This window comes from Melanerpes formicivorus, unplaced genomic scaffold, assembly GCF_026170545.1.
Source record: "Melanerpes formicivorus ecotype bairdi unplaced genomic scaffold, bMelFor1.0.p_v2 SCAF_2, whole genome shotgun sequence".
NCBI lineage: Eukaryota > Metazoa > Chordata > Aves > Piciformes > Picidae > Melanerpes > Melanerpes formicivorus.
In genome coordinates this window covers 17,260,711-17,273,115 of record NW_027142354.1, presented here as the reverse complement: position 1 = coordinate 17,273,115, position 12,405 = coordinate 17,260,711, and the positions used below count along the sequence as shown (strand labels likewise).

The window sequence follows — 12,405 nt, the reverse complement described above, 5'->3', positions numbered from 1 at the left end:
TTTCAGCCAAAAATATTTTGATGGAAAGCAGCATTTTGTTGAAAATAGAGTATTTCACACAGACAATTTTCAACTAAGCTACCAGCAGGAGAAGTTTTTGAGATTCAAGATTTTAAGAAAATGTGGTTGAGTTCCATGAAAAAAATAACAATTTAATGTAAACCTGAAGCGAATACCTTCTCTCTGGAAAGTTCTGACTCTCTTTATTTTTGTGATTATTTATCTTCAGTGGTTTCTACCTCTTCTTTACACAATACTGATATTTTTAAAATTCCTACTTTTTATTTTTCCATAAGCTGGGCAGATAACTTGCCAGTTGTTCCTTGTGTACCAGTGTTCATTTTGCAAATTGATGCTATGGAAGAGAGCCTTCCATTCTTTTAGTGTAAATCACAGAATCACAGAAACATTCAAGTTGGAAAAGACCCTCAGGATCACCAAGTCCAATGCAGAACCCTACTCTACAAGGCTCACCCTAAACCAGAGCCCCAAGAGCACCACATCCAAACCACCTTTAAACACATCCAGCCTTGGGGACTCCACCACCTCCCTGGGCACCACATGCCAATGCCTGATCACTGTTGCTGGGAAAAAATTCTTCCTAATGCCCAGTCTAAACGTACCCAGTCATAGCTTGAGGCCATTCCCTCTTGTTAAAAAAATAATCTAAACAACAGCAGAGTCACATCATGGCTGCTTTTATAGAGAAGAAAGAAAATTAGATGATTCGTTAGTGTACAGGTTACATTCCACCCCCTCACCCCCCCATAAGAATCACCTCCCAAGGACTTCAGATAGACCAGAGGCATAGAAAGGACCATGACCCTGGCCATAACAAAGGAAGATCTCTTCTGCTATATTTGTATCTCTAACAGAATACTCTGACAAGTGTCAGACTCTAGCCATGACAAATGGTTCTCTCTGTTCTTTTTTGTTCCCCATTTGACATGTGTTAAAACTTACTGATGCCTTATCAATGAAGTTAAGACCTGCTCCAAATCCTTACGGATTTGATTTGTCCTATATTTTATTAGTCAAAAGTGTGTTGCTTATGTAATAGGCACAAGAATTGCCTGCCTTTGTATTGGATTCACCAGTGTTGAGGGTTTAGTAATTTCAGGGTGAAGTGAAGCCTTTCAAAAGGCTATGTGCCACTTTTAGTTTCAGAGTAGAGAGCTTTTGATCAAGTGGGTTGCAGGATAATTGAGGTTGCTTGTGCCAAATCTGTCTAGAATCTAAACCAAGCATACAGTTTTCTGTGTTTATTTTGGGAATAGGTTCATAGTGTTAAAGTTTGCCTCATACACCAGCATTTATGAGAAATGACATTCAAATGGACTTTAAACAGCACATTATAAATTAAAATGTTATTGTCTTTCTGAAGCACATCTGGTAATGCAAGATCTAAAGCTATTAATTTGTCCAGGACAATAAGTTCTTTATGAATTAGGGCTAGCCCATTAAAATGAGTTTTCTCCTGAATTAATGATGATGTGAGGTTGCGGAATCTGGAGTAATGACCATCTGCTGGGCTGTTAATATCCAGCAGACTTTGAGATGCAGTGATGCCTGTGGCAACATGCTTGTGCTAATCTTTCTATCTGTATTGTTACTATGCATAGAACAAGGAAATAAAAGCTGGGTGAGACTATAAAGTTAAGGTTACTTTCTTATATTCTATTTTCGTGTATGTGAGAGGACTGTCTTCCAGGGTGGAAGCCTACTTGCTTGTCTGGTGCAGTGAGAGTGCTCAACACAAAAAAATCCCAACCGAATCTGCCATTCAGTGTTGTTTTCTTTTCTCCAGTTATTCTGCATGTCTGGGAACAGCCTAATTTGATTCCCCTTAGCCCTCAGGATAGGTGAGAGGCAAAAAAACCCAAATGCTTTTCATTTTGGGGACTGGAGAAGCCCCACACAAGTGCTCTTGTGCTTCATCTGCTGGGATGAAACAGGGCATGTGTGATAATCAGATGGATTCCCAGCTCTTTATCCCTGCTGCTACTCATTCCACATTGCGACCCAAGTGCTTGAAACAGTAATTCTCATAAAGCTGCTTTATAGCCTTTCACCATTGAGAGCAGTGTAAATTTCTTGTAAATTTCTTATTGTCAAATCATAATTTTTCTTATCTGTACTCTTGTCAGATGTAAGGACATAGATACTTGAATAAATTCTCTATGTAAATAACTGGATAAATGAGAGTGGCATGAAATTCCCCTGCATGAGCAATTTCCTTCCCTGCTTGCTTGGATATTGGTTTGAAAGGTGAATGACACAAACCTGCTGCATGCTTACGGAAAAAGAGATTAGTAGCTGCAGAGTTTCCTTAAAATGATCTGGCAGTACTGATAGAAAAATGCCTATTCCATTCTGTGTATATGGAAATCAGAATGTAAACCGACATTTATTTATAAATAGGCATAACACAACTATTTTAGTATTGTCCTTTCTGCTGTTGATCTTTATCACTTAAAGTAAACAAATGATTTTGTCTTGATCATTCTTATATGTTAGTCTAGGATTACAAGCCTATGCTTCCAAAGATGCCATTCATAGTAGATGTCTTGAAGGTGCCAGTAGCCATGGTGATTTGATATGATAGGATGAATTAAAGAATGGAAGGTTTCCATAATGTGTTTCATCCTCTGTATAATGTGTTAGTGCCTAGTTCATGGTGCTTGGATAATAGGGTTTTCACTGCAGTCTACGTTAACAGGCTCATACTTGGAATAAGCCAAGCACAGCCCTCCTGGGGTGGATGCAAACAGCCCTCCTGAGGTGGATGCAGACAGCTCAGAGGAAAAGTGGAATATAAAGCACTGTTCAGTAATCACGTACTGGGGAACTGTGTGCCGTCTCCTTTCAGTTCTGAATTTGTAGGGCATTTTAGTGCTCTTCCTAATATATATATATATATATTTTAAAACGTATTTCAGTTTAAAGGTTGAAAGCCTTTGCTTCGCTTCTTATAGTCTTGCCAAATGAGCACACAGTTGTGCCAGTTAAAGTAGATCTTTGATGGAGTCTTTGCAGGCTGGAAAAATGAACAAAACTGCAATAAAAGCCCACAAAGCATGTGTGTGGTTGAAACTGACTTATTTATCTATCTCAGTTTTAACGTGGGCTTAAATTAGAAAAGGAAAATTATGGTTTTGTAATTATTTCCTTGAAAAGTGGGGCAGTTCACTCACTTGGAGAAATATGCTGCTGGTAGTTACAGGTAATCTGTTTTTAACTAGTACTTTTTATAACAGATGAATAAAATACTTGAGTTTGTGTGTAAATTTTGCTGACAACTAACTTTGCAAAAAAAAGACAAAATAATTCTACGCATTTTTAAAGTTATGTTAATTCAACCCTCTGGGGCCTATGTAATTCAATCCTCATTCACTGGTTTTGTTTGTGAGGTTTTCCCCCCATATCTGTTTAGCAAATAAAGCCAAGTAACGGGAATAATTTGGCAGAAGCACTACATAGATATGTGTTTTAAAATAGATCAGACTTTTCTTATGGATTTGTAAAAAGTTTTGTAGTTGCTTCAACTTACATCCTAGCTGTTTGTATTTATTCTGGGCTCAGTTGAATGTAATTGTTTTCTGCTCTTCAGATTGTATGGTTGTCTTTTTTGTTTGTTTCCCCCTGTCTGTTCTGCTTTTTCTTCCATTGTGTCTCTGGTTCTCCATTCAGAGTTCTTTAAATCTTTGGAGTTTGTAATGAAATTCAACTAAGAGAAAAATGCAAAGCTTATGAGCATAGGTGGCCTGAGACAGGAGTCTCATAAGGTTACATCTGTATTAAATTCAGATGGGCCTAAGAATGTTTCCAGGCCTGGAAGAGGTCTGTGATGGTTGTGTTCAGTGGTATGGTTTTGGGAAATTATAGTTAGCCTTCTCCCCAGACAGTTTCCAGGCATGACTCAATCTCTAGTCCAGTTCAGCCAGAGAGGGTTTTTATGCACTCGCCCTGTTTTGGAGACTAAGATGGCTCATTAGAACCAGTGTAGGCTATCCTGTCCCAGCTTGCTTTTGTGCCCAGGAATGATTTTTGAATGCATCTTACGCATTCATTTAAGAATAGCCTTCATGATGAAACTCTGAAATGTGAGCTCAGCCTTTATTCAGCATCAGAGAATCTGTGGTGATCCTGTCAGTGTCTTCACCATGGGGAAAAAATCAAGGGTCACTTTTATTTGACGTGAGCGCATCTTCTCAGTCAGCATTTCTCTGCCATAGCAACTTTTTAGTCCCTCTCTACCCTCTAGGGTAAGTTTACTCTGCAGTGTTGCTTTTATTTATTTTAAAGTTAATTTCTGGATTGTTTGGTTGTAGAGGGAAAATGGAGGAATTAGGAACCAAGTGAAAAAAAAACAAATTTTTCTGCTTTCTTTATTAAAAAAATAGAACTGGCTTGGCACTTGCTAAATTGACATGCCCTGATGGGTCAGCACATAGTGGGAACCATTAGGCAAAAAGTGATAGTGCCTTGGTTATACTTGCACAGGCTATGGGGGTGGTGGCAGGGGGGGGAGACAGATGGATTAAATGCCATCAAATTTGAAGGGAGTGGATGCTTCTTCCTCCACTTCTCTTGCCTAGATTGCCTTGGAGGGCTGCAGAATCTCATTTGCTGATGCGATAGAGTGGTTTCCTGCTTTTTGTGGTAATATACATGGTCCTTTGTGGGTGTTTGAAGTACTGCAGAGACTTTTTTTTTTTCCCTCCCCCTGCTCCCCTGCTGAATAGACTTAAATCATCTCAGAGCTAAGGCAGGGCCAGGTGGTATCTTTGCCTGGCTGTGCCTCTAGTCAGATTCAGTGGAAACTTGGAGTTGTTAGTATGCACTCTGTGTGCGCGCCTTCCGCAGAGCACAAAATGTGGGCTAGGCAGCAAGAATGGAGGAATTAGGATTTTTATGTACCAAGGATGAATTACATAACTTGAAACAGCATAATTGGAATAGCTCTGTGTTTTTTTGGTTCAGTACTTAATATTTGAATAAACTGTTGAGGTTTATAAATGCTTGGTTGTGTGTCTTGGCAATTTGTTCCCCCTTTGCTAAACTTGGGAGGACATTTTGCAGAAAGTTCACCAAAGTTATTTTCCTTAAAAGTGGAAGAAAGGAACTTTCATCTGAATTCACTGGGCTTAGCACTGAGAATTCAAAAGGCCTTGGAAACTGGCTGAAGATCTTAGTACCGACTTGAGTAATATCCCCTTGACTGTTTACTTCAGTGAAGCCTATTCAGAGAGCCCTCTCCCACCTATCCCTGTTTGCATTGGTTTTCAGTACTAGATTGAACAATCAATGAAATGCAAAGCTTTACCTCTTTAAAACAGCTTCTTGAGGAGCTGTCAGCCATGTTTCTGTGGCCTGATTTCATGTTCTGAGTTTACATAAATAGAAGTAACTGGGAAGACATACCTATCCTACTGCAGAGAAGTATTGCATTGATAGTGCAAAAACAGCGTGACTCAGGAATTTTACTTGTGCTTGGAAATGTGGGGTTTGTATACAGATTATAGAAATGGGAGAAGTGTGTCCAATGGTTTCCAATTGCTATAAGATTTCATGTACAGTTTTGCTATAGAATTTTACATACAGTTATTTGTAAGTTGTCTTGCTCATATCCCTCCACGCTTTTAATACATTCCACAGTATTTACATATTCTTTGAAACTTCTTGACATAATTTGGGGAATTATATTGGTTTTTAGCTTAATTAAGGAGAATTGAACTTCTTCATGTAGGTGTTTTTCTCTTTTTTCGTAAACTTCTCTTTTTTCGTAAACTTCTCTTTCTCAGGACAGAAATGAAATGCTTGATTACCTTTCATACCACCGTCTAGCACTGTTGAAGTACACATGATCCATCTTTCACTTCAGTAAAAATTCATTTGGCAGGAACAGATAGGAAAAGAGACATCCGTTTATCAGAAATTCTGGCAACCCAGCTAGAGCAGGGAAACCTGACTGCTGAATGCATGATTTGTTTCTGATTCTCTGCTAACTATGTAGAAGGGGGGAAAGCTTCACTATTCAGTGTGGTTAAAATAGAAAGGTAAGAGAGATGACCTTCATCACTGGCACAAGAAGGTGAAGAGAGGTCAGTCTCCTTTTCTAAGGGAAAAATGTCTGTTAGCATAGATATATAAAAAGCTTTGTAATGCTAGCATCTTTTAAAACTGTTATGTAAAGTTAATTGACTTTATTGACTACTCCTTAATAACCTGTATTCAAACATGACATTTCCTAGTGCTAACCATTCTTGAAGTAGTTTTCAGTCTAAAGCAGTAAAGTGGTTTGGGGTGATATTTCTCCTATTGAAAGCTACAAAGCAAAATTCAAGTTCAGAAAATAGAGTCTGCCAGTGGAAGCTGTGAATTACTAGAGCTGTTTCAAGAATCTTACAAGTCTTTGAAAGACTCTCAACAATTGCATATGCTTTTATAAGCTGTCAATGAGGTAATGTCAGATGACTGGTATTTTAGTACAAATAGGTATTTCTTTGTGCTTAAAAGCTAAATCTATTTATTTTATTTTATGAGAAGGTGAATGAAGTCCTGTCAAAATGCACAGTAGCTTGGACTCTGTGCAGTTGTTGAGAATTACTTACAAACAACTAACCTGTTCACGTCTCTTCGATTAATGTAGAAAGGAGAAAAGCATTCAGCTGAAGCAGATCACCTTTCCAACTGTTACATTTGCAAGTAACGTTATTTTTCCTCGTCTTTGTTTGTTTGTTTTTTTTCTTTCTGAATGGAGCTAGTGTTCTAGCCAGTGAAGGTCTATATTTGGCAATTCAATGTTTAGTAATAAATCCAGCTTTCTAAGAAAGCGTGGTGGAGATAAGCAGCTTTGTACATTTATGGTATTAAAGAGGGAATTTCCCTGTCTAGAGAATATTGCATTTTAACCTAAAGGAAATGTTTATTCAGGAGTTTGTCTGCTGCCTCTGTCAAAATAGTCATACAAATTCTTTTTGAAATTGTGGCAGCTTAAAGATTGTTACTTTGAGTGGTTTCCCTTTTACCAGTTCCAGCCCCCTGGGTTCTCCACTTATGTTGATTGTAGGTGGGTGGAATAAAATCCTTTCTCTTTCTAGTCATATTTAATTTAATATTTCATCGTTTTTACCGTGGAAAAACTATATATACAGATGTATTTATGTATGCACAGAAATTGTGGTTTGCCAGGGATTAGGCATAAACACTGTTTGAAGCTATACAGTTTCTCTGTGGTATGTGAGTGCATTTCGGTGCTGCAAAAGCAAGGAGGACTAAGCCTGCTGCTAGAACAATGCTCAACTGGGGACATGCTACTTAAAGTAACATAGAGCAAGAGGGCCCTGACTTCTCCATCACTAGTCAGAGTCTTCGGTTAGATAACCGCAAACATTGGCTTTAGAAAATATGTTATTTGCAAGCCATGCTTCAACAGTTGCTCTCTCGAGTGGCTTCATAAATAATGGAGTATTTTTACAGGAAATACCCTGATCTGAGCTATGAGGCTGTTCATTTAGACAAACTGCAAGTGAATGTGCATAGTACTGTTAGCTTGTCTGTTACTGACTTCCTCTTTTTTTACCATGTGTGAGCAGTGTGTATATACATATATTTATGTACACACAGATGTACATATCCTCAAACTATTAAGAAGGCAAAGCTGGACAAGAGTGAAGTGCTCCTGCAGTCAGCTGCCTGAGCCAGGCCTGGGGGACAGCGTGCCTCAGCATTCAGGCAACTGGAAAATATCAGGACACAGAAAACTTTAACCATTGACTCTTCTATGCTGTTTGCTGTGTTGGTTGCCTGATGTTATATATTGTGTGATTAAAACAAACAAATAAATAATGCCCCCGTGCTGCGCCAGGGGAGGTTTAGACTCGAGGTGAGGAGAAAGTTCTTCACCGAGCAAGTTGTTCATCATTGGAATGTGCTGCCCAGGGAGGTGGTGGAGTCACCATCCCTGGAGGTGTTCAAGAGAAGATTGGACATGGCACTTGGTGCCATGGTCTAGTCATGGGGTCTGTGTTTATAGGTTGGACTTGATGATCCTCGAGGTCTCTTCCAACCTTAGTTATACTGTGATACTGTGAAATTTTAATTAATCACACTTTACTGTTCACACAATTAGATGGACTTGTTTTGATGGCTCTGGGGAAAAATGTGTTTCAGAGCGTTTGTGTAAAGTAACTTTATGAATGGCTGTACTTGGTCAGCTGTTCAAATGACAGTTTCTGAAAAAGCCAAATGAGCATTACTTGACTAATAATTATAAAGCCCATGCCTAAGCCTCTCATTTCATTAGTAATACCCTGTTTGGGCAGTTTCAGTTGAAGGTCATGCACATATGGGCTTTGCAGGAGCCCTTCGCCTGATGGTGAATCTGGGCTCTTTCCTTTCCTTGCAAAACGTAATGATGTCAACATGTGTTAAGAAGAGAAAAGTAGTCAAGGATCCACATGTAAAGTTATAATCATTCTATTATCCCGGTTTTAAGTAGTCTTCCCCTTTGTAAGCTAGAGTCAGCAATGCCAAACCAAACATTCCTTTGGTTTTATTTCTTTTTCTTTTTCCCCTCCTCTCTCTAGCTCTCTCTCAAAGAGTTTAATTGAGGGGGGAAATATCTTTCTCTCTTGTTTACTTGGAGTTAATGTTGTTTAGGAAAATTTTTAACAAAGTAAATGGACCTTCTGGATACCACAGACATTTTTGTCTTTCAGCAGCATGATCATCTCTTGAAAGTTCTGTGGGTTTCTTTGATTAGGAGGTTTGAAGTTATTTCCTTGGAAATATATAGGGAAGCCAAACATATTACGGACATTTTGTAGAAGACGTAAAACAGCCTAATTGGAGCTGATGCATGCTAATTGCTCTGTTATTAATGAAATTGGAGGAAAAATAGAAGTGCTTTGAAAAATATGTGCATGAGAGATTAAACTTCTGATTTGGTGCGGAGCAGCATTTTGTGTGGTCATTTTTTCTTCTTTTTAGGGAGCTTTCAGGAATGTATATTTAAGTGGAGAGAAGAACTATCTTGAAATAGCTGACTTTCAAATAGACTTGTCTGTATATATACTCTTAAAAAGCATTGGGCTGTTCTGTAGTCTTTGAGTATTTGCTTTTGGATGCACTTTATCTCTGTGTCAAGTTGTCCATGAATGCAATTTCAAGGTTTGCATAACATTATGGTTATGTGCGTTGTTAGATGTCATTCTCTATCTCAGTGCCTTGACTCTGGCTCTACGCAGAGTTGAAATACATAAAGACTTTGCTCATCCCATAGATACTAGCTTTTCTACAGACCTTAAAATATCAAGAATTTCTCTGCAAGAGGGCTATAAAGCTTTCATTTAAACCAAAACAAACTTTGGAAAAAAAACCTTCATTATTATCATAGTTCTGAGATTTTCGAGAGCAACTATCCTGCCTGTGCAGCCTGATGTCCTTACTAAGTGGGTGACAAGGCTGTTTCCTTTTTTCTATAAAGTTAACGTGGCAATGTTGGTGAACTTTAGCCGAGCATCAAGAAATTTCCTGTAACAGCAATGGAAGTGTGAAAAGGAAATGTCAGAAGGTGAAATGCATGGAGACAACGGTAAGTGCATTGCTCCCATAGTAACAGAATTCATCAGTTCCACTGGAATCTGTTGGTATGTTAACTATCAGTGTAGTACTTAGCATATAGAGCTGGACTCAAATTCATTTAAGGCTTTGTATATCATAATTTACTTTTCACTGTTATTTGACTTGTTTCATGTCTTGATTGGATTCTTTAGTGCTCCAAGAACAGCTTTGCCTCCTCATGATCTATTTTGATTTTATATCATCCACTGCTTGAGCCTGTGGTGAAATGATGAATTAGCAAAACTGATTTTTTCCAAGACTGTGTAGTGATATCCCAAGTACAGACAGCAAGCAAAAAGAGCATTTTTCTTTAAGTGCTGCCACACAGTATCTGTAACAGAAAAGTAATTTGGAGGAGACTTAAAGCCTGTGAAGGCATGGATCAGGGGCTCTTTACTATGTTTGCCAGACACAGGTCTGGGTTTTTTTTGTGTTTTATTTATTCTATCCTGTCTAATAGTGAAATGGGATTACAAAATAGCTGTTAGGATGCTAGCTGGGCTATTGCCCATGTTATTTTGGTTGAGTTTTGAATTGTTGTTGCATTTCTGTTGGTTTTGGAATATTTTAGGATTTTTGGTGTCTGTTTGTGGTGGTGGTGTTTTGTTTTTTTCCTAAGGGAGAGTGGCATGGAGAAGCAGCAGCCCTTCTCTTTAATCGAGAATTTAAAGCTACAGCTGCTAAACACCAGAGACTTGAATGTGGAAAAGACTAAGGAGAGAAACTTTGCATGTGTGCATCTGCATGATTGTTTATTATCCAAATCAGCGTCTCTCCTAATTGTAGCAAAGTTCAGAGCTTTGAAAAGCAATTTGAGCAATTCTAATATCAACACTGATGGCATTTCCTCTTCAATTTCCTTAACCGTGTGCCCTATAAAGCCATTTCTATTATTGCTGGTTTGACAGGTTCATATCCAGCTATAGAATGTTGGGGGGGGGTGGGTTAATTTATTACGTCAGATTTTTTGGCTCAGTACTGAGATTTATGCTGTGCGCCTCACTATTGGCAACCGAGACCTAATGTGTTTGTAGTTGTCATTATTAGAATAAACCTTTATTAGAACAAACCAAACCAGGTTGGAAGAGACCTTCAAGATCATCGTGTCCAACCCATCAACCAATCCAACCCACCCAAACAGCTAACCCATGGCACCAAGCACCCCATCAAGTCTCCTCCCGAACACCTTCAATGACAGCGACCCCACCACCTCCCCGGGCAGCCCATTCCATAGCGCAGTCACTCTTTCTGTATAGAACTTCTTCCTAACATCCAACCTTTTCTCATGGGAAAAGTTTAAAGAAAAATATCTTGCAAGGAGGGATATTAGTGACCAGTGCAAACAACAAATGCAGATTTAAGAAAAAAAACAGTTTTTTGGGTTTTTTTTGGTTTTTTTTTTAGCTAAGTCAAGGCAGCTATCTGGAGCGTGTATGTTGGAGGGGTGAATGGTGGCCAAAGCAGTGTAGAGCATGTGGCTAGAGACTGTATTTAGCTGTAAATCCCTCAGGTAACGTGATAAATGACTGTGTATGTTCTTACAATACTGGATAATTTGTCAAGGAAAAAGTCACGTAGTCTGTTGTGGCAACTTATAGCTGGCTATAGCTTTGAGTGATCTTGCAATGTGAAGACTTGTACCCTAAAATTCTTTGGGGTCTAGCATTGTAGCTAGTGTGTGTGCATAATGTCTTTTTGTGCTATTTCAGCACTTGGTATGCATATTACAGTTTATTGGTACTTGGAAATAAACTGTTGTAGTAAATGTTGAACGGCGTGCACTTGTCTGTTTTTAGACATTTGGTTTCAAATGCAGTTTTCTTTGTGTGGCCCTAATTAGCACTCAACAGTAGAACTGCTATTATCTCAAAAATGAAATCAGAAAACAATGTAATGGTAGCTCAATTAAAATATTTCATCTCCATCTCTGTAAATGTCAATAATGAAACGTTGGTTGGTTTTTTGGTGGAGTAACTAGGTGTAATGCATTATGTCATGTTACTGTTTAAATCACTCAGGAAATGGCTTGTGTGGAATACATTGCTTGTTTTTTAAGTCAAAGGTTTCTTAGAGTAGGTGACAGCAGGATTTTGTGATACAATAGCTGTACTTGGCAGCTGTGACTTGTTACTGCTGTACTCATACATTCTGTGCTGGGACTTGCCTGTAAGTCCCTAAATATCTTGAGACTGACCTACTTATCTTGCTTGTCCTTGTTTTTCATCGGAGTGTATGTCAGGCATGTCCTGTGCTGAACCACCTTACTAATCCTGTCTGTTTTTTCATGCATAGATTCAAAAGAAAGTGTCCAAAGTGACAGATCTAATGTGTGTAAGTGAAATATAATCTTTTAATGGATTTTTGTTTGTTGTTTGTGTGTTTGGTTTTTTCCTTTTTTAACTTTTGGGAAGACTTGGGAGGGCTGCTAAGATTAACTGCTGAGTACAAAGGTATGAGAGAAGTAAGCAGTATGTGTAATTTGAAAAATGCCCAGTGCTTTAGAAAAGGACTGTGGTTTATTCTGGTGATGGTGTTTTGAAGACTCACAGCCAGACTTGAGTGATATGCAAGACAATTCAACTGTCTGAAAGTTAAAAGAACTTGAAGCACTTGCTCAGCACGCTGACCAGAAGGGAGAGGCAGTTTCTGCTACAAGCATTTGGTTGTGTCTGTGAGATGAGCAGCGTGGCACAGTAAGGAGCAGCTAGTGCCACCTGCGGGAGCTGGGCTGGAACAGGTGCCTGTACAGTTCAGACATGGATCAGTGTGGTAAAGTGC

General features: G+C 38.8%; 1 protein-coding gene across 4 annotated transcripts in view; it reads left to right on the top strand.

Annotated features, from left to right (window-relative positions):
* Positions 1-12,405, top strand: part of PLEKHG1 (pleckstrin homology and RhoGEF domain containing G1) — a 153,165-nt gene that overhangs the window by 21,263 nt on the left and 119,497 nt on the right. Inside the window, exon 3 of one of the 4 annotated variants that reach the window (XM_068151881.1) lies at positions 9,491-9,598. The exons of the other annotated variants lie outside the window; for them this stretch is intronic. Within the exon in view, the coding sequence (XP_068007982.1) occupies positions 9,568-9,598 (31 nt within the window). The 5' untranslated portion in view covers positions 9,491-9,567. The remainder of the gene's footprint in view (positions 1-9,490; positions 9,599-12,405) is intronic. 4 annotated transcript variants of the gene reach the window in all.